A 21,342-nucleotide genomic window follows, 5' to 3' on the forward strand; every position below is an offset into this window, starting at 1 on the left:
GGGTGTCCCATTTCCCCGATAACTCCCGACTTCCGACGATTTTCGATGATGGTAACGCAATCGTCCATCGTTAATCCATGATCGGTAAATCGATGCTCGAACGAGGCGAAGGAGAAACGACGCGATCTGACCTTTCGCAGAGTGCGGTCGTATTTTCGAAAAAGTGTAAGTCGCGGTCTACGAAGCCGGTCTCCGTTACAATCGGAGATAGGATCGCCGTTGGGCTTTCTCTCAAACTCCTAACAGGAATGAAACGCTCGAGAGAAACTTCCTGACGTCTCATTCGCGATGCACCGTGTACGGCGGATTAGGTGCAAGAACACAGAGATTCACATTCGGAATACAAACGGTCTTCAAGTTATGTATATACCGTAATAACTGTCGCACGCTATGCAGATTTCGCGATTTCATATCGTTGCTGCGAATTCCGATTACCCCCGCAAGGAAGTGAAAATGCAGGGCGTTACGTGGCTCTGACGAAAGGATAATACGGAAATTCAATCGAGTCGTTATTGCATCTTTTATTGCCGAAGATAACTTCCTTACGCAATTATTTGCAACCGATGAGACGAACGACCGTTCACGATACACGTTCATCGGTCATTTGCAAAGTACAGACCGTAACCGAACCGCGCTACGTAGATCGTCAGACAAAGCTGAAAAAGTTACCGTGCATTTCTATAACCGTGTTACGTGTATTCGGGACGAAGTGCGAGCCTCTTAAAAGCTACGTAGGCAAGCGTGACGATTGGGTCCCGCTTTATTAGCTGTACATAGAAAAAGGAAGTTATCGATCGGTGTTGTTCAAACACAATTTACCGCGGAACGACCCAGAGGAATGCGAGTGCGCTGAGTGACCTAGAATATCGTAGGATAGATGAATTATCCCTAGTCCCTTTCACCCGGCATGTCCGCATATAGTTCGCGCCTAGCGAAATGTCGGTCACGGTAGCTCATCCTCGGGCACATATTATGTTTGTCGACTTCCTAAACTCGTTTCGTTTGCCGAAAGCGTACGGCGGAGAAACGCGGGAGCGAATCGGTCGGCGGATAAAATTTTCAAGAGCACATCTTTGTCGTTACGGGATTTTTAATCGCAATGAGGTGAGGAATTAACGATCGAAGTATAAAAGCTCCGTCGCGCCCACACGTGTCGTCTGTCTCGGTTTATTCCCCGCTCTTCTAATCGGTGACGAAGGAGTCAGCGTCGTATCGTCGTCTTCTATCTTTTCGACTTTTCAAAGGCGTGCCGATTAAATTAAATTTCGGCGCAGAACGCGTACGGGGTCCCCGTGTTACGGCACTGTCGAGCGTTATTAGGCCCCGTTAAGGCCCGGCAGAGGGGCGAACCGGACGACTCGAAGTTAGTCATGGGAGTCGATGGTTTGCGAATGGAGTGATTTTGTGAAGCGCGCGATTTGAGACCGCCTCGTGCGAGGGTCGAAGAGGGGCGAGCTGCACGAGCACGACACAATCAGCATCCACCGTATAGGAAAATCTTCAGTCTTGTCGAAGCTCTCGAAGGAGATTGTTTCATGGGTTTCGCCTACCTGCCGAGTGTTGTTGCTTTGCCCCCGTAAGGTAATAATAATGATTTATAGTCGAATTCGTGCCTCGGTTTTTTTTTTTTTTTTTTTTTTTTTTTTTCTATGAAACTTTTTCAAGTCGTCTTGGAACCGATGGCGACAAATTATTCGAAAACGTTCGAACAGTGTTCGTGATTCGATTGGTAAACACGTCGAAAAGAGAAATTGATAAAAATCGAATGATGTGTGTAGCGGATTGAATGAACGGAGTTTCATTTTTACGCTATTTTGAGCGTTCGTAAAAGCGAGATTTATTATTACGAGACTAGACCGTCCCAGTGAAACTTGAAATATCGGCGGTAATAAAGATCGGACGATTCAAACTCGCGCGTTTACTTGGAACCGGTTGTAAAAAATTTATTTCATCAAAATAAAACGCTTCGTAATAATCGAATTTCTGTTACAAAAGTGAATTTCACATTTCTCTTGTTATACGGTAAAAACTAAGCAGACGAGCTTGTACAAAGTAACGCGGCAAAATCGAGATAGAAGTTAAAAAAAAAAAACAAACAAACGTGTGTGCAGTTCACACGTGGTAGAAGTGAAACCTTCAGAAACTAAACTGCGAGAGAATGAGGAGAATGCAGTATCAGGAGTGGAATAATTATTCGTTTCATCGATAGTCGTTTCATTTCGTTACACCGATACTAGTTTCATATCGTTTCATCGAGTTTCAAACCACCACCGTGCCGAAGAAGTCAAGTTTTCGTTACATCGATAGTCGTTTTATTTCATTTCGCCGAGTGTCAAATCACTCCCGCCCTGAAGAAGTTTTCACCGACTGCGCTAACGAAGTTTTCACTTAAAAAACGGAGAGACGTCCGACGTTTGCCGACGGAACTTTTGCTCGTTTAAAAGCGACAACAAACTTTTCCTCCACGCGATATTTTTCTAGTCACAGCGCACTTCGCGTCGACGACTAATCGTCGGTGCAGGTCTACGAAGCGTCTGCAGGCTTAGGGCACTTAATAGTGCATATAACGCATGGCTCGAGTATTTATCGTCGGTAAATATACTCGAAGCAATAAGATGCCTACAAACATCTCGTACAGATGCGAACACGATGTAGTCTTTGGTCCACGTGCGAATGGCTGTTCGAACCTTAAGCACGTGGTCCAAGTGTGACATACATATTCGGATAAAGGCACATACTGCCTTTGCCTTCGGCGGTACTGGGTGTCAACGAACTCGGTAAGTTCAACGCCTCTCGATCCACGGATCTTCCCTTTCTTGCTTCCGAAGCTTGCAAATTGTTCTAATTTTTAATGCCAACTGAACGTCGTTTTGTCCACTTTTCCGGTATACCTACACCTGTAACTGTTTACGCGACATAGAAGTCGTAAATTTTTGGCGCCTAGAAAATTGGATAAATTTTTTGGATTTTGTAACGAAGCGTTTTCGATCCGAAGAAGCGATTTGGCGAAGGTGTTCGAAATTTATTTTAACACGTTTTACAGTTCCGGTGTTTATCGGTCGAATCGAATTTTCAGTTCTGGTTCTTGATGTCAAATTTCGATCTCTTCCACGTAACTATTAAAAGAAAAAATAGTTTCATCAGATAAAGTTTGCCTTTGTCGAAATCGGAACGATATTTCGGATTTTAAGAAAAATTACCTACTTTCTCCAACGTTTGTTGTAAATAATAACTAAACAAACGTCCCATTAAAATCACTTTTATTCAGAAATAATAATTATTAATAAATTAAAAATGTAAAAGATTCGATAAACAAAGTTCAAAAATGAATATTTTTCGTACTTCTATGTTCGTACGGACTTTCTCGTATCAAACCCCATACGTATAATCCCCGATCATGCTCTCATCGTACAACCCGTGATAACGTCGTTTAAGGCCATCACATTTTGGCGAAAACCTCCTTATTCTTCTAAATAAGTACCCACAACATTCTTAAACTGGCCCAAGTGAGCATATATTATAACATATGGACTTTAAGGGACATTATGCATCCCATGATGTTGAAGCTTTCAAGCGTAGTTCCAATCAATTTTTTATAATTTTCAGCTCTGTTGTTTCCGACAAAACCATGAACTATTGCTTTAAGGCTGTCCCAGGCTTGTTTATCGCGATTATGGAGTAACTGTGTACATTCGTCACTGATCGTTATTTTCTTTATTCGAGGTCCGACGAAAATACCCGCATTCACTTTGGCTTTGGATATATTCGGGAATAAGTTCTACAAATATTAGAAAGCTTTAAAATCTTAACTTAAGAGCTTTTACAAATCGTTTCATCAGGCCTAATTTTATATGCATCAATAAATTATCAGACTCTACAACTGCTTCCCATTTGACGTTACGTGAAACCAAAAAATTCAAGACTTGTTCATCAATGTAAAAAAGACAAAAGCAAACTTTATAAGTAGTAAATGAAGATTTTGGTTATTATTCGATATATAGAACCAAAATTTATTTATTTAAATATAAACTCAAGCAAACAACAACTTTTCATTGACCTGTGTAATTTATACCAAAAGTCACGAATGTTATTTAATTTTGCATAAAAATCACTCGAGAGAATACCGAATATTTTATTTTTGCTTTGTAATATCAATCCCTCGAAGTTTGGCGAAATTTTATCAACGTTGTAACTCATCGTGCGATCGGTTCGTATATGAAAACTGAATTACAGTACAAATTCAGTTGCATTCTATTAATACATATGCAAGTAAAGCGTTACCTGTACGGTCGCAATTAGAGGCAATGCTATATTAATTAATCGGGGCCGAAAAGCTTTCGAAGCTCTGACGGCGATCGAATGTTCGTGAAAGTGTGTTTCGACGTATGGCAAACCACATTTGTGACATTTCTCGGACGAGGAACCAATGTGACGTCTGATTAAACCCCATTTCAGGATATCCGTGAGCCATGACGGACCTGGCGGATGCTGTAAGGCTCCTTTACGACACCCTGCTGTTCATCGGTGTGTCCATCATGTACGTAGCCGAGGCCGTTATCCTCAGCTTAATTCCAAGACGTTTCCGGGGGAAAAATATAACCGGTGAAGTCGCCTTAGTCACAGGCGGTGGAAGCGGTATCGGAAAACTTGTTGCCATAAAATTAGCAAAACTCGGTGCCCACGTGATCGTTTGGGACATCAATGAGCACGGTAAGCCAGCGTCTTATCAGCGCCTAAGCAGCTAATTTTCGTCCTAATTTCAAGATCTTATTTATTGCTGACAAGGCATCGCCAGCCTTTGCCTTGCCTCTATCCTCGGAAAAACACACGCGCGATCATCCGGTGGAAAAGAAGGTAAAATCGAAAGGCGTTCAACCTTTGCTTATCTTGTAGAACCGGTTAGATCTGTATAAATTTATCGACGTATGCGCCACATTAAGGGTGATATTATTGCACAACGTAGATCAAGATCTGCATAGATTATACGTTCAGAATCTGTTCTAGTTATATCGACGTTTGATTTTCGTATCTTCTGTCGTGAATATACGGACACCACTTTTTTGGAATTATGTAAGTCTGTAGCATTTGTGGCAAGATTTACCGATAAGAGTTACGATATGCTTAAGGAGATCTACCACAATTTATGTAGATTTGACTCCAAATGAGTGCCGTGCATATATTTACCATATATTTTTTTTCCCGTGTACGGACTCCTGAAAGTAGTAGATAATTAGGTCGACTCTGCGATCCATTCGCCTTTACGCAATTGGCCAAATGAAGAAATTTCCACCGAATATCTTGCGACGTGTAATACACAACGGTATGCAAATTATTGAAAGGCTGGTGGGTTGAACCGTACGGTAATTATCGAAACCTGATCGAATTTTGATCGATATAGCATAACGGCTGACACATGTTATTTGTATTTTGCGATCTTTATCAGTCTCTTCTACTCGTGTGTTGGGAATATTTTACGAGCGAATGTTTCAGTTTTGTTTAAGTAAATAAAAACGGACTGTGAAATTGTATCGATATCTTACGTAAGTCTTGATTACTGGTAGAACCTGTTCTCCATTTACTGCGCATAAAGTTTATCGTATGCCAGTATCTACTTTTTCTAGCTTCGATTAAAGTTGCCTATAAGGATTTCTGCCAGGTTGAGAAATATGGGAACGTCGCCTCGCTGCATTCGTAGATACAACGTCATACAAATGCAGTTAATTACGAACTATAACGAGCGGTCGATTCGGCAATAAATGACATCATATGGGGATGGGTATTTTATACGTTCGTTTTATCACTCCATTTCGTTTTCCTCAAGGTGCAAACATTATATCCACAACTGCCTATCCGTTACATTCAACATTTCGCAAAATCTGGTTTTCGAAACGGTGACAAACAGATGTCAACATTTTCGCGACCTCCACCGATCGAGTGTGGTTTGCACTGTGAGCACCTGAAACGAGTCGATTGACCCCCAAGACTTCCTTTGGTACCCACGGTCGTCGTATCGTCTTGTCGTTTGTGAATTTCTCCAATATGCGCTAAGGGAACGGTGAATGTCTGCATTTTTCCGAAAATCTAAACGCCGACAAGCAAACGAACAAATGTTCGCATTTTGTATTAAATTGAGTTGTTGGTATACCGTTTCAATTACGAACTTATTTCTGGCTTAACGACACAACCGTTCCAGTTGAGTGTGAGCAATCGATTACATTAGCCCTCAAAGGCTTCTATTTGGAATGTATCGTACGTGTTCGGATGAATCACATCAGACAACACGCGAGCGACGTGACCAATTAGTTGTGTACAGGTTGACATTAATCGCCCCCCTCGTGCTCTGTGGTGGTTACGAATCCCGTGAAGAAATCGAGTAAATAACTTGCACGTATTTTCTCTTTTTTAATGGCTAGTTCATCGCGGTAACTGGGTCGACGAACCCACGAGCCGTAGGCAGTCCGACATAAAATTGAATCTTGTCCTTGTAAAAATCAGTTTTAACACAAGTGCCGAGGTAATTATTTGGGGTACTCTTGACATTTTGATCCGAAATAGTTTCGTGCTGCTAGAACTTCAGACGTACGTGTTCGCGGTAATTTTCATAAGACGCCCGACATGCGAATAAGAAGTCACAGCAATATGCCAATTGTTAAATTAACGATCGAGATTAATGAGCTCCGTACAGTTTTGCGTCAGCCGAAAACTCGTCTTATGATTTCTCCACCGGTAACCTGGCCCCCCTTTTACTGTAATTTATAGGTGAATTGCGAGAAGCCACTTCGCTGCATATTAAAATTTATTCTCGACTGAAGCAACCTCTAGATTCCCCATTCAAATCGCAACACCCATGTAGAAACGTGACTGCACGATCGCGGTGCAGGGAGGAAGATTCTGCAACATGCAGTTGTGCGGTAATTTAACTGCGCGAGAAATTCACGTCGTGAAAGTGGAATTAGCGTGCGAACGTTCGTTTTTTTAAACAATACTTTTGCCGGGTGCGGTTACAGGAATACCAAGAACATTCAATCGGATCGCGTGCAATCCTTGATACGTTATTAATAATTAATACGTCGCGGAGAGACGGATCGGAAACTTACAGGTAATTTTCTTACCACCTCTATATTAAAATAGTTAATACGCATTTTAGTAATAGGCCGGAGGCGAAAGTCCTTCCTGTTACGTGAATCGTAATACGTGTAACGGAGACAGTTACGGTTATTGTTATTGTTATTATTAACATATACACATGTATCCACAGGTATAACGGATGAGAGCAATAAAATTACAGTCGGCCAAAAAAATTAAAAATGCAATTGCCAATGTTCTCGGTGGTCAACTGTTGCAGGAATCGAGGACACCGTCAAACAGATAAAAGAAGCTGGCGGTAAGGGTTGCGGTTACCGCTGCGACCTGACTGACAGAGAAGATATTTACAGAACAGCGAAAGCCGTCAAAATAGAAGTCGGACCTGTGAGTATTCGATTGAAATTCAAGGATCGAACGATTCCGAGTAATTTTAAACGCCGGAAAGCAACTACCAAATGGACTCATTCGCTTTCTAGGTGACACTGCTGGTGAACAATGCCGGCTACGTATGCGGCAGGACTCTCTTGGATCTTCCCGATGAAGAAATTGACAGAACTTATCAAGTCAACATTTTGTCACATTACGCGGTAAGCGAGTCATTTGACCCACGCGAGACTCGCCTTTTATGCCGAATTGTTTCATATCTGAAAAATAGTAATAAAAATATGTCCAGGTTGTTCTGCGCGCTAATGTGGGAAATCTTGTTGCGATTTATAAAATCTGGTCTTGATTATACGCCTGTGAATTTGTGATACGAAACGAAAATCAATCTTATTATTTGCTTTCCTCCAACAGACTACCAAATCGTTCCTCAAGGAAATGATGAAGGATAATCACGGTCATGTAGTGACCGTTGCCAGTGTCGCTGGTCTCCTGGGAACATACAGATGTACGGATTATTCAGCGACAAAATTTGCGGCGATCGGATACCACGAGAGTCTATTCACGGAGCTGAGGGTAATTACGATGGCTTGAAAGTAAATGGAGTAAAAAAGAAAAAAATATTCCGCTGCTTTTGAATTCTGTCGATGAGGAGTTTCGAATTATGTTCCGGGATACGTGACCGAACGACGCTCTTCCTTTTTGCGAATACGCGTTGCATGGAACCGATTTCAGTCCGAGTAAAACGTTGGCTGTAAAAGTCGAAAACGATAGCTGACACGTATTTTACGTAATCGTTACGTACGAATTTTTGTCTCGTACGTTTCACGTGCCGAAGAACGCATCGAAAGAACCGGCAATCAGTTGTTTGCACACCGGGTACACCCCTGACCTAGTATCAACGTATTGTAACGTAAACTTAAGCCTTCGGTAATTACAAATGCCGCAGATCACTGACGGATCGTTCGAGTCTCCTCGCGGAATACCAATTAGTTTATTGTTTATTGTTTCCCTTTGTTGTGTCAAACTCGCTTCAAACCGCGCATCCATAAAAGATGAGACGTCGTTTCCCCTTGCATATTCTCACCATGGGTACAATAATTATCCTTCGCTTATCTATGACTGTTTGATCCAGGCACACGGCTACGACGGAATACACGCGACGTTGGTTTGCCCATATTTTATTAACACGGGAATGTTCAACGGTGTGAAACCCAGGTAAATATATGATATGCGAAAGAAGAATCGACAGTAGATTTCAGGCCAACGATAATTGTGTATTAATTTTGACTCTACGAATTGCAGATTATTGCCAATGTTGGAACCGGAATATGTCGCGGAGGAAATTGTTGCAGGGATCTTAACTAACCAAGTGAATGTCGTGCTTCCAGGAAGTGTCAGATATCTACTCCCATTAAAATGGTAGGCGTTTTAACGGCCTGGGCTTATTTTTATTGGCAGAATATTTCAGAGAAATCTTATGTCTGCTTTCTCCGCGAGTTCTTCTCCGGCTGTTGCCGTCTGCAAATTTATTTAGAACAAGCCGTGCTTTTTAGAAAGGCAGGAAGTTAGTGGGAACGGCGAAATATTTTTTTAAGGATCTTGTAAAAAACAAACTCTTTTTCTGCCATTGCCCCAAGCACTTTACCGAATAATTCCAGCGGAAGATATTCATTATTTCAAGAGCTTGATGGCTGTATACTTTTATTCTAGAAAGGAAAAAAAACATGATTATTTATAATTTCTTTTCAGCTTTCTACCGGCGAAGATGTGTTGGGCATTGATGTATCAGATTATGCAAGGTCCACAGTCAATGATGACGTTCAAAGGACGAGAAGTTTTACAAGATCAAAATGCAAATATTCCGATGACAAGGAGTGAAAAAAATTGATCAACTTATGGTGATTTTGTCGTGCCGCATAAGCGGCGATAATCTTGTAGCAATGGACGAATGTGAAATGATTCTTAGTCCACGAATCGGCTGTAAGTAATTAATCCCGTTCTGGGTCGAAAAGATAATTGACACATTGTTACTGAAGAGTCGATCTCTTTGGTATTTTCACTCCTACCGGTATCGTATGCATATTAGTTTAATTTAAGTAACCGTTTTTGCTACCATAGTCATAGTGTAAGTACATGAAATCAAAAGGCAAATTACATGTTTACTTACATTTGAATAATGACAATGTGCACAAAACGATAGTATTATTGGTACGTATAACGGCTGTACATGCCAAAGGAATATATCAATGCTCAAAATCGAACTAGAGAATCACAAAAGTTAAGTTGCGGTTTCTATTTATGAAAGACGACATAACTTTAAACATCACAGTCGGAGGAAGACTGAAATAATCATTGGATCACGAGTAATGCGTATAGTAACTATGGTGCATTTAGTAACAATTACGATCTTCCAGTTAAATTCTATTTAGAAGTCACCCAATTCCTTAGTATACTTGTGACGAAGTATTTTCATTTCAACCCGTTAGACACAACTACTAAATAAATGAAGGTTTCTTCACAAAATCAACTTTTGAAATGGTTTTTCGAAATATTGTATGTTCTGATTGCATTGTGTTATTGCAGCTTGAGTAATCTGATTTTTAGTTTTATTTTGTAATTATTTCATGAACATAAAAAAGCTAAAAATTCTGAAAAAATTACAGCAAATCGTAAAAAAAATCCAAGCCTTGTCCCAATTCCCAAATAGAAATGCCAGTACCTAATTCTTTTGCCAAACTGATTCGAGAATTTATCGATAGCAGGGACGGATAAAAGACCAAGTGTCGACCATTTGACGTTCTAAAACAATATAAAATTGAAATTTGATAAACCATACAGATTGTTATTCATTTAATGATTTACCGCGTTGACTCGTGAATAAATAAAAATACTTACTTAAAACTGAAGTAATGTTCGGCACTAGTATTATCCCATTTAAGCTTCCCCTTGTAGTTTTGTAGCAAGTTCAAGTACTGATGCCCGACAATGGGTCCTCCTCCGTCTATAGTGTAATCGTTTCCATAAAAATTGAGCCCAAGTAGAATCTGAGCTCGTCTTGGATCACGGGCATCTGGCAATAATCTTTCGACGCACTGACGCACCCAATCGACGGGACTGTTGGGTCCTGGTCGTTGTACATTAGAATAGTCGTAAGTCATAAGAGAAAAGGCCGAAACATCGTCGGCTAACTTCTCGAAGTGTTGGCCGCTAAATATTTCATCGGGCACACTGTGAAAAATATGAAGAGTATCTCAATATGTAACTTAATAGTTGTTCGACGTAGAGCAACGTTCATTAATGCCTGTCCATACCGAAAACAAGGTAGCCGGAAGAGTAAGGCATTAATGAACGTTACTGTACTTGGATGACTCAGAATATTGTGATAATTACCCTCTAAATGGTGGAATGACTAGAATTAAGTCTAGATTGCTTTGTTTCAGCTGTCTAGCGAATGATTTAATCAATTCAACGATCAATTTATTATCTGTGTTGCTAGCCACCAGCTGATTCCAAATTTCCAGAACGTACCCATCTAATTGGAATGTCTAGAAAAACATTTTTTACAGACGATCAATTAGAACCAGTAGGGTTAGCTGACTTGATAGGACAGAACTGATGCCGATGCATATGTTTAAATCTTGGTATGGCGATGAATTGTGCCAATATAAAATAGTTTCAGTCAAGGTAATTTTATGTATTACCTTAGCAGTGTCGGTGAGTATTTTTATAAACTGATTCTGTTCCTGCGAGTTAGTGAGTAGAAGTTTAATGTCGCTGGGTGTCCATTGCTCAAGGATTACTCTAGGCAATACTGCAAATGAAATTTGATTGAAAACACAAATAAAATTTTTTACATTAATGAAGAGTTGAATTCAAGCTAATTGTATGTTATCAGCATAGTTTGCTTACTTTTGACAGTGTGATTCGCATTGTTGGCTTTACGCACAGCTTTCATCCATCCCTTGTCAATATCATGTGTTGGCATGTTATACGAATTCTTACCAATTCGATGAATTTGTAACCATACCGGCGAAATCAGGGTGAATTTGCCGCCGAAAATTTTCGCAACATCGTAGCCATGGTTATTCCACTGTAAAATCGATCCATAAATACTTTTTCACACATACGTGGATGTTCGTGGAGGTATGCATATGTTTTACGAATATTCGATTGTTTACATCCGGAAATTGGTGACATGACAGCAATAACATAACCTACGTATAAGAAAGCTGATTTACCGGTGTGACATAGCCGAGGACTGCTCCTTCAAACCTCCTGACTCCAGTTTCCTTGTAATAAGCATTAGCCTCGGAAGATATCTCCTTGGCCGAAGGATCGTCGAGGACTAATCCTCTCTGAAAAACGTCCTCGTCTACCGGTCCCTTCTGTCAAAACCATTTCAACCATTAGTATAGCAGCATCGTTGTGAAAACCGGCGAAACTGGTAACGCACCTTTACGCTACTTTTTTTTCCTTTGCTTTGACGAGGCGATAGAGTGCCGCCCGCTGTTGTAACGATTATAAGCAAGGTCCCTACTGTTGTAAATATTGTGAATTTCATCGCGGGTTACTGGATCTTTCACCTAACCTAACCTCACTCGTTGAAACTCGGCGAGTCCGGGGACCTCTCGGAATTCCTCGGAATTAGTTACGCACGCCTCAAGGCTGTATTTTCACGAGCAGCAAATTGCCGCGGCATTTCCACGCATCCGAAACAGAAGTCGCTCATCAAAATGCGTAGCGACGCCGCGACAGCACAAGGTGCTTTCCTTTTCGTCAATTTTCTGATACAATACGACAGTAAGGTAGAGAGAAACCTCTCTGAGTAAGGGATTTCATTGGGCTAATCCGTTGCATTCGACCAACGAAATCACTTAATGTCAATTTGTGTCAGAAAATCGACGTAAAAAGAATGCGCCCAAAATGCCCGCACATGTAAACCCACGTGGTTCAGTCAGTGATTCTCAATTGTTTTCATTGGAACATTTGAAAATCTACGATTATGTTAATCGGAAGTGGTACAGACGTTAAAATCAAACGCTTAGGTGCGATCACAGTGGCGAAGTCATTCTTTGGTGAAATTACGCTAATTCCGGTCGTAACAATAAAAAACAAATATAATACGAATGGATCAATGCCTCTTGAAGTCTGGGCCAGGTAACCGTTTTTGTTCCGTAATTAAATCGAGCCTTTCTAACGGTATGATCATTAAGAAAATTATTACGAAAGCACTCTCCAGAAATCAGCTTCTCTCGATTTAATACAAAATTTAAGTTGTATGCTCGCCCATTATATCAGTACTGAATAACCATCGATTTCAGAGACAATTTTGGTAGAATTTTTTCTTCGTGTTGAAATTCCTCTTTATTCCACTTAACGTGGTCTGTACAATATCTTGACACATTTGGTTAATTTTTTTCTATAGTTTAGAGTGTACTCACAGTAAATCCCGGTAAAAACATGTATCGATGATTCGAAATTATAATAATGAACTTCGGTCTTCGTAACAATTTACCATGTTGACAAGAACCGCGTTCACGTCTTTGTTAATTCACAATAACTAATAAAAAGTGTTCCATATAAATGCTGCAGCGCTCAAATCGCGTTCAGTCAAATTTCAGTATCAACGAACGTTGTTTCGCTGTGAATTTAAAGCACATAAAATTTGTCAATTACTTACCGATGCTGAAATAAAATCATTTGCTAATTTTTTGAAATTGTTCAGTTTTAACCACTACAGTCGCATTTCGCTATAGTAAATGCGCTTTGTATTGACGCTATCACGATAGAGGATCGATCGGTAACTTACCTCCGTGATATCCTGAAAATTAGTTTCAGAAACCTACTTCATGGTAGAGGGCGCAACTGAATCAGAAACAAGCGAGCGCGGCTTTCCGAGACTTCTCTCCGCCTACGCTGAGTTTAGTTCCGTATTTATGTGCCGGGCGGCGTTGATCAATCAGCGACGGCGTCGTCGCTTCGAGTTGCAGTGGCGTCGGCGCCGAGGCGCGAGTCGTTTGATTCCGTTATCAGTAGTGGTGCGAGCTGTGTAGGAGGAGGGCCGATATTCAGTTGTACTAGTGACAGTCCGGTAAGTTTGTTTTGATTCATTCTTTACTGACCGGTTTCGCTTTGTGCACTTTAAAACCCGTCGCAATTGTTTTTCGAAGCTATACGTGTTCATGCGATTGCTAATCACATGTAGGCTGTGACAACAGTTTTTCTATTCCCCGATATGTTTAATTGTTGAATAACGACCGAAGATTGTAGGATGCAGATGAATCGGTCTTCGCGAAGTACCAGAGTGTACAATTCTCGTGTCACGGAGGCCTGTATTATAAATAAATATCACGTGTATTTTTTGTATTTCGGAGATGATTCGAAACTTATTTTTTAAACTATTTTCGACCGTCAGCGGTTCTCTGCTTCTCTCCCACCTGCTGCTAACGCTTCTCGCGACGAGATCTGATCGCGTGCTAAAGTATAAAGCATGTATAATAAATGAGTAGAGATGCGCGTACAAGCTGGGAGCAAAAATATCTTCACCCAGTATCAATATAGATTTTTTGATAACGACCCTTTGGCGCGACACAATAGTAGGGCGATTGTTAAACGCGATTTCATTGTTCGTTATAACACAGAGGGATTCCTTGCGTACGTATATCGACTATATGACAAATGAACTGAACGATAGTTTTAACGAACTGATAGTTTCGATAGTTGTAGAACAGGATTCCAGTCCAACCAGAGTGAAGATAACTGACCCATTTTGAAAACATATTTCTATACCTTTCCACAATTTGCTCATAGTTCCGTAAATCAATCTATATCATAATATTATGATGATTGATACTACCGTTTACCATGCGCGGCAGAGTACAAGGTACACACCTACAGGTGTCGATTGTTATTGTTGCCTATCACAGGATGACCTCAAGCCCAAATATTCGGCGCGTCGTTGTACTTAGGACTTCGCATATGGGTTGAAATGCCATGCGTTGATATTATACAGCTATGCGTGTTTTTTTTTTTTATCGCCTCCGCCACAGGTACACAGTAAGACAGAAACACCGTTCCGAAGTTACGTAGAATGAACGTCTCTATATGACCGAATATTATTTATAATCGTGTAGATTCGTTACCGGGTTAATTATACGTATTACACATACGGCTACAACCGGTAAAGTATAAAAATAGTATAACTTGGCAATAAATTAATCCCACCACTCCACTTCATTACGTGTATGTAATATCACACTTCAGTTAGGAATGCTAAAAAATTTGCGGATACATTAAAGTACGCAGCATGGAGTCAAACATCTGCGGATGATAACCGTGTTTTTTTTTATCCACATTAACTATTTAAGAAATCAATTTTGAAACGAGAGTTGAAATTAATATTATTTTTATCGTTTTACATCGACAAACGAAGCGTTATTTAGCCCGCACGAAAAACGCTTGGCTAAATTAACAAAGACAAATTTTTCCCCCTTCGTTTAGACTCTGTCCACGTATACGTGCATTAAATCACTTAGAGGCATCGTTACCGCGAGCTTGGATGAGTTAACGACGGCACGCGTCTCGCAGCCCCCTAACACAACACCCTCGATGCCGATTCTAAACTTATTGCATAGACCGCATAGTTTCTCGGGAGTTCTTGCAGCGAGTCCCGAACGATTCGACCGTACCAAACCGCACGAAAAGTTATTACCAAAATACACAGGCATTCATCCCTGCCTGTATATTATGCTTCTGCGTGCTATGCGGCCTACGCTGTTGTAGGCCATCGTACGTTTAATTTGAACTATTTTGAGATCGACATTTTACGCCCGATCACAATTGGATAAACGTTTAGATTGAGCAGGCTGAGTCCATATACCAGTATACCAACTTATTGTAAATCACATGCTTGCTCTGCATTCATGTACTTCAAATGCTCTCCGTGTCAATTATACGCAATTAAGTTTCAGCCTTTTATGATATTCGTGAGTGAGTTATCAGACATTTGGGCGAAATCTGTATTTAAAATGATATGAGAATTCAATATCAGCGCTTTCCGTGTTTTTTTTTTTTTTTTTTTTTGCTCAGAAGCAATATCTAGGCAGTAAGATGAAACGTGTTTTTTTAAGTTGCGTTAATGACCGCCTGCAGCAACGTAGAAATCAGCACGTTTTAATTGCCGTTGCCGGGTATTTGCATTGATCATCCGATTATAATGATTATGCCACGAATTATGACGACGTTTAATATGATTTATGAGGATTCCAACCCTCGCAGGGTAGGAAAAAAGTTGCTTTTTTGTGCTCGGTAAAAAGTAAATCTCAACGTGAAGTTATAGCCGGACGAATTTTCGGCGTATATTATAATATATCGTGGACACGAGTACGTAGATTTATCAGAGAATCTATGCCCTCGTAGTTTGTCGTTAGCAGGTGTGAGAAGACCGTAATAAAAACAGAGTCGAAGCTTTCGGGTATTGGAGATCAAATCGTTTATGAAATAACGACCGGATTAGCGGATCGTTGGGAGTGTTGCGGGAAGCAGATGTGTTCGAGGGATATTGGGAGAAAAATGTGTAGTTGTGACGTAATCGGATCGTATAAGCGACCGGATAGTCGGAATTCTCTGCCGGTAAGATATACGTATACATTATACAGCTATAGAAGGTTACGCTGCGTAAAATACCTTCCATGGAAGATTTTTCAACCATTAGTCATCAATATTACGTCGACCACAGCTTGTCAAAGTCTAAAGGTTCGCTCCCAAGACTTACCGAATTTTCTACCATCCATTTTTTCTAGTTTCGTTTCACTTGCTGATTCACAGACATCGAAATAAAAGAGGTCGTTTTATCGCCAATGCTTCGTTCTAATCAATTCTGGAACACTAAATCTGTGAGTCCCTTCGCATGTCTTGTCTGAAAATTTATTCAAAACGTGATGCGAATTTGAATGAACAATTGATTCACATCGTGGTTAATGTATATAGAGAGTAACAGCCAAGATTATTATCAACGATAATTAACGAAACCGTAGTTCTTGCCAATTCTTCTTCAAAGTAAAAAGTCGCTTTTACAACTACGTTTTCACGTGTGCTTTGTAACGCCAATTGTCACGGGAGGAGAACACTTTTCCCTACATTTCGAAAACTCGAGCTAAATTCGTACCTTTCCCTCATTTTTTATAACGGTAATCAATAAGAGAAGTTGGCAACGTGACGAACATCCACGTTTCCCGTCGACTTTCGCCGCATACGTTAATCAAATATACGCAGTGTTCATGCTTATATAGGTGTACAAGTAGGGTGTTCCAAAAGAAAATAATTTGCGATTTAAAAGTTTGTTTACGTCAGAAGAAAGATTCTGTCAAAAGTCGAGTCTTCTACGTTATCTGAAAGATCACGCTCAGTTGATTTTTCTACATCTGTATATTTTTTCAAACATTTTTTTCATCACTCACATCAATCATAATATCAATTTACGTCACAAAGAAAACCCACACTTGTAATATTAAGTCTCCAGTTGATGTTTGAGAAGTTTATCTTACCATGTTTACATTATTAATTTAATCTCATAATATAGTTATAATTTAATATGAATTTTTAGTTTAGAAGAATAAGATTTCCCGACTATACATTGTTATGTTACGGATCGTGATCTTTCGAATGAATATAAATGTTAAGAAAGAAATAATAATTGAAGTGATACAAGGTGTTCCTTTACTGATTCAAAAATATGGGAAATAAAGTGAAAAATCAAATAAGCGCGATCTTCCACGTAACTTAGAACGCTAATCTTTTGACAGAATCTTTCTTTTGACCTAGGCAAACTTGTTAGAGGATGCCACGGTGGAATACCACAAATTATTTTTTTTGCGCCACCCTAGTACACGCACCAGCATTCATCATCGTGCAAAAGTTTCGTGAAAGATTCTTCGACCGTATAGTTGTAACAACTTGATCTCGGAGTTGTTTGGGAATTGGGAATACCCGACAATCCAGTGGCAAATACCAGGGGCAGTTTCGCGCAGGGGTAGATGTACATGCTACGGGAGTGCAAAGTATTGCAGGGGTGTACTTTGCTTACGTCTATATTCTTTCAGACGGACCGTGACGGTAAACAGTTATGTAATTATGCATAAATAAACAATTGCCGGATGCAACATGCAACGTCGAGAATTGAAAAAATACGTTTTCGTTTATGCTGGCTATGCTGCTTGGACAGTGATTTGTATGCGTTTAAAAGATCTGCTCGTTTAGCGACAGTTTATTTGACGTGTGAAAAACTTGTCGGCTTAACTTCTTTTCTAGAATAGGCGTGTAAAGCTTTGAATTACGTTCACCATCACTGCCCGAGTTCGATGGTTATTTTCCGCGATTTTTAATACAGCAAACACTCCGCCGCCTCGAATGTATAATCAAAGATAACAGAGCTTTCTCATCTTCCGCGACGAGATTTCATTTGCAAGCATGAACGCGAGGGTTGATCTTGGCGAAAAATGCTAATTTCATAATTAGACTTATTATGTGCAGGATACACGTAATAAGGAGATCTGAGCTATGGTAATTTTATCGGCTAACGAACCTGTTGACGTACTTCACGGAATTGAAAAACCCGAGCCTTTCGAAAGCTCTGAGGCATTATTTTGCCCATTCGAACAAGATCACACAACGTATAAATTAGAGCTTGTGTTTCTGAAACATATTATAACTTACGAATCGTCATAAATTTGTGGTAATTATCCGAAGCATGGAAAAATTACAATTCTCGCTGGCGTTACTTTATTTACAAATTTTGACGTCATATTTCATCTTATTGCCGTGTATCGTTGATTCATATTGCGGTCGGCGTGATTATGGAGGTGAGTAGTTTTTTTGAAAATACAGCCGTCGCACGCCCGGGAAAGATTTAGAGGACTGCAAATGGCCTGTAATAATGATGAGGCTTATCCTTCTCGAGGGTGGAGGGAATTCCCCTTTGCTTCGCTCTCGAGCTATCTCGATTGCTGCTCACGTTTCTGTCTCGACGATAAATTTATAAAAAGGGATAACAGGAATTTTCAAACCTTTACTCTTCGATGAAAAAAATGTGTCCTGCGACATGTGGTAGAATATTTAACGAAAAAACGCGAAAGATAGAGCAATTATTTTCCCGGAATCAATTATACTTGCGGTTTAATATAAAAATGGTTCGCATTCATTTCTATTTACCAATCTGACCTTATGCGAAATGTAAAATTGACCTGCAGAGTCGTCTGAATAATTTTTTATTTCAGTATTTTACTTCTCTCATTTTTTCCCTGAATATAGCATCACATAAGGCTGAATTTAATATACTTCTGACTTTTATGAGCCCATCACATTTTCATTGCATGAATGTTAAATTGCACGAGCGGCAATATCGTACATCATGGAAGTGAAGTTTATTATTAATAATCAATTGAACTACGCGGTTACCGCTAGAGGATTTACTTTAGAATAGAAATAAGATTAAAAGTACAATTCTAGCATACTCCAGTTTGAATTAGTAAAGAACATATTCCATGGACCAATTTCCTATCCGGATTACCGGATTGAAATATGAGAGACGTGATTTTCGATGTGGAATGCGGATAGCTCATTTTATAGCAAATTATTCGATACTTTTCTATCATACGGTGAGTCGGATAAGGGACTACATCTTTGAAATTTCGTATTATCCTGAAGAAGTGCGCGAAATCTCTTTTTAAATCCTCATAAAATTCTTTAAGTATTCGCGAAGTCCAACGAATCCCCGATTAACTTACCGATAGGTGAGTATGCGGTTTCGGAACGCATCGGTTCAGAGCTATGATAATTTGAAAACGCATACGCGTGATCATAAATGTTACAAGAGCAACAGATTTGTAGGTGATTAAATTACAGCGGGGTTATAAAGTTAACAGAAATGAAAAAAAAATGTAAATTTCTCTTAAATTGAATTCGTTTTTTGCGGACTGAGCGGACATATTTTTGCAGAATAAGAAGCTAATAAAAAAAAAGAAAGACGGTATTCGTAGGGTGTGTTTTGATGCGGCAAAGTTTACCGGAGTTGAACTCTATGTACGGATGGAACAGCGACTGAGTCTCCTCAAGTTTGTTCTGGATAACTTAGCATGTAGTAAGTGAACATCATTTTCCCCCAGGCTTGTTTTCCTGCATACACATATCTACCTACGTAAATTACAGGATATGTGTGAGCACATCGTCGATACAGATAATGGGGTGGATAACCGGTTGATGCATGATGGTAGTTTAGTGATAATTAGGCTGATTAGCTTCAACGAGCAAACCCGTTGTTACACTGTGGAACTTTGTTACCACTCAAACCGATTAATTAAAATTATGTACTACAATATCACTAAATTGGCATATCATTGGTATAAGTACGCAGTGCTACCGAGTTATCGATCAATCATTATGCAGATATTCCTGTTCTCGAGTATCTTTATATTTTGCTGGCAATTATGGTGGCAGCTACTGATATTCGCACGAAAATTAAGCCTCGAAAGAATATTTCTCACTCGCCTGATTTTTCCCTCCGAAATATGTATAGGTATATACCTATTTTATGCTATTTGCGGCGTAGCTAGAGCTGCAGGCATGTATACGTAAGAAGATTCGGTTTTTAACCAGAAAACTCGTCAATGCTGAGACGACAGGGGAGCGGGTTGGCGTTTGATTGAAAAAGTTTGCAAAGTATTTTTCTTCTCGCCGAAGTGACAATAATGGTATATAGATATATTTATATGTAGCGATCTCGGTAATGAGAAAAAATTTCCCTTTAAGGGCCAAGAACGAAAGTATCGACGGAGGGGAAAAAATGATGAGTAAGGAATGGGAGAAAAAAGAAGAAAAGAAAGAATGAAAGAAAAAGGTTGGTGAGAAAGGCGAAGTAACCTTTTGAAATATTACGACGTTTTTATGTGCCAGTGAATGTATATATGTATACATATAGATGACGCGTATGTATCTGACAATGGCGAAGTTGGTGATGAATATTCTTGCCTGCCAGACATTTTGAAATCACATTTTTGAGACTGTCAACTAGTAAACGCGAGCTTGCGTCGTACCGTCAGCTTCTTTGTACCTAGAATATCTTACCGCGGTTAAAAAAGCTTTTCTATCAGGACTAAGGACACGCTCAGTCAGATTGGCGAAGAAAAAGAAATAATGATCGCAGATAAGTTTGCAGAGTCAAATTGAAACCATGATTTTCAATCTGTTGGGCGAATGATTGTAAGTCAGAGACGTTTCGTTCAATCAGTTTATTCTGTGAAACTTTTTAAAAACCTGCAAGTGTCTCGAGGTTACGGCTACTTAGGAGGAGGCTGAAGTAATCTGGAAATTTTTATGATTTGCTAAATTTTTCGGAATACTGACGGAATGAAAGCAGATTATAGAAAATTTTTATCTTTGATCAAAGCAGTGATTGAACGTCACGGAATCGTGATTTGCTAAGTTTAGCAAGGTCCTTTGAATAAATATATGAGCCAGTTCGGTAAAAATGAATTTATTTGTGCGACAAGTTATTTAAAGAGACGTAAATGGTGAATAAATGAAATTGATTACGACATCGATGGATATGGATCATTGAACGCATCGGCAGGAAGTGATCTGATCTACGGAATACGAGAAGCGTGCTTAATGTCATCATTGGCGGAGCCTTCTCGACCGAATCTACTGCAGTATAAGGAGAACAGTTGAAGAAATAAAATCAGTCGCTGACAAGCTTGCGGCGTTGGTATTGACAGTAGAAAACGCGACCCACGTTTTTTTTTCGAAAAGTAATCGTAGAACTTTTTTGACAACATCCCGTAGCGGCCTGTGACAGCACGCGAAGCCGGCGAGCGTTGG

At 39.8% G+C, this 21,342-nt stretch overlaps 3 protein-coding genes across 10 annotated transcripts in view; 2 read left to right on the top strand and 1 right to left on the bottom strand.

Moving 5' to 3' along the window:
* The first annotated feature begins 1,363 nt into the window (after window positions 1-1,363).
* LOC124187800 (estradiol 17-beta-dehydrogenase 11-like) lies at window positions 1,364-10,133 on the top strand. Of its 3 annotated transcripts, none has more exons than XM_046579986.1 (8): window positions 1,364-1,576; window positions 4,456-4,710; window positions 7,346-7,470; window positions 7,563-7,673; window positions 7,882-8,043; window positions 8,603-8,685; window positions 8,773-8,889; window positions 9,220-10,133. In XM_046579986.1, exons 2-8 carry the CDS (start codon window positions 4,470-4,472, stop codon window positions 9,356-9,358), a joined length of 978 nt encoding a protein of 325 aa, XP_046435942.1. In that variant the 5' UTR covers window positions 1,364-1,576; window positions 4,456-4,469; the 3' UTR covers window positions 9,359-10,133. The 3 variants fall into 3 exon arrangements, with proteins under 3 accessions (XP_046435942.1, XP_046435940.1, XP_046435941.1); XM_046579984.1 differs by having other exon boundaries at window positions 1,367-1,581; XM_046579985.1 differs by lacking the exon at window positions 1,364-1,576 and adding an exon at window positions 2,434-2,777.
* Window positions 10,060-12,239, bottom strand: LOC124187798 (chitinase domain-containing protein 1). The gene is made up of 7 exons (XM_046579982.1): window positions 11,924-12,239; window positions 11,709-11,855; window positions 11,380-11,560; window positions 11,172-11,281; window positions 10,861-11,015; window positions 10,366-10,698; window positions 10,060-10,269 (listed from the first exon to the last, which is right to left on the bottom strand). Exons 1-7 carry the CDS (start codon window positions 12,029-12,031, stop codon window positions 10,128-10,130), a joined length of 1,176 nt encoding a protein of 391 aa, XP_046435938.1. The 5' UTR covers window positions 12,032-12,239; the 3' UTR covers window positions 10,060-10,127.
* A 1,190-nt stretch (window positions 12,240-13,429) lies between these two features.
* Window positions 13,430-21,342, top strand: part of LOC124187797 (protein qui-1) — an 89,329-nt gene continuing 81,416 nt past the window's right edge. For 3 of the 6 annotated variants that reach the window (XM_046579976.1, XM_046579975.1, XM_046579974.1), the window contains exon 1: window positions 13,431-13,561. The gene's annotated coding sequence lies outside the window, so the exon portion shown is untranslated. Of the gene's footprint in view, window positions 13,562-21,342 lie in introns of all 6 variants that reach the window. The other 3 variants (XM_046579981.1, XM_046579979.1, XM_046579977.1) reach the window with 3 other exon arrangements.

The sequence above is a fragment of the Neodiprion fabricii genome, chromosome 1, assembly GCF_021155785.1.
Source record: "Neodiprion fabricii isolate iyNeoFabr1 chromosome 1, iyNeoFabr1.1, whole genome shotgun sequence".
NCBI lineage: Eukaryota > Metazoa > Arthropoda > Insecta > Hymenoptera > Diprionidae > Neodiprion > Neodiprion fabricii.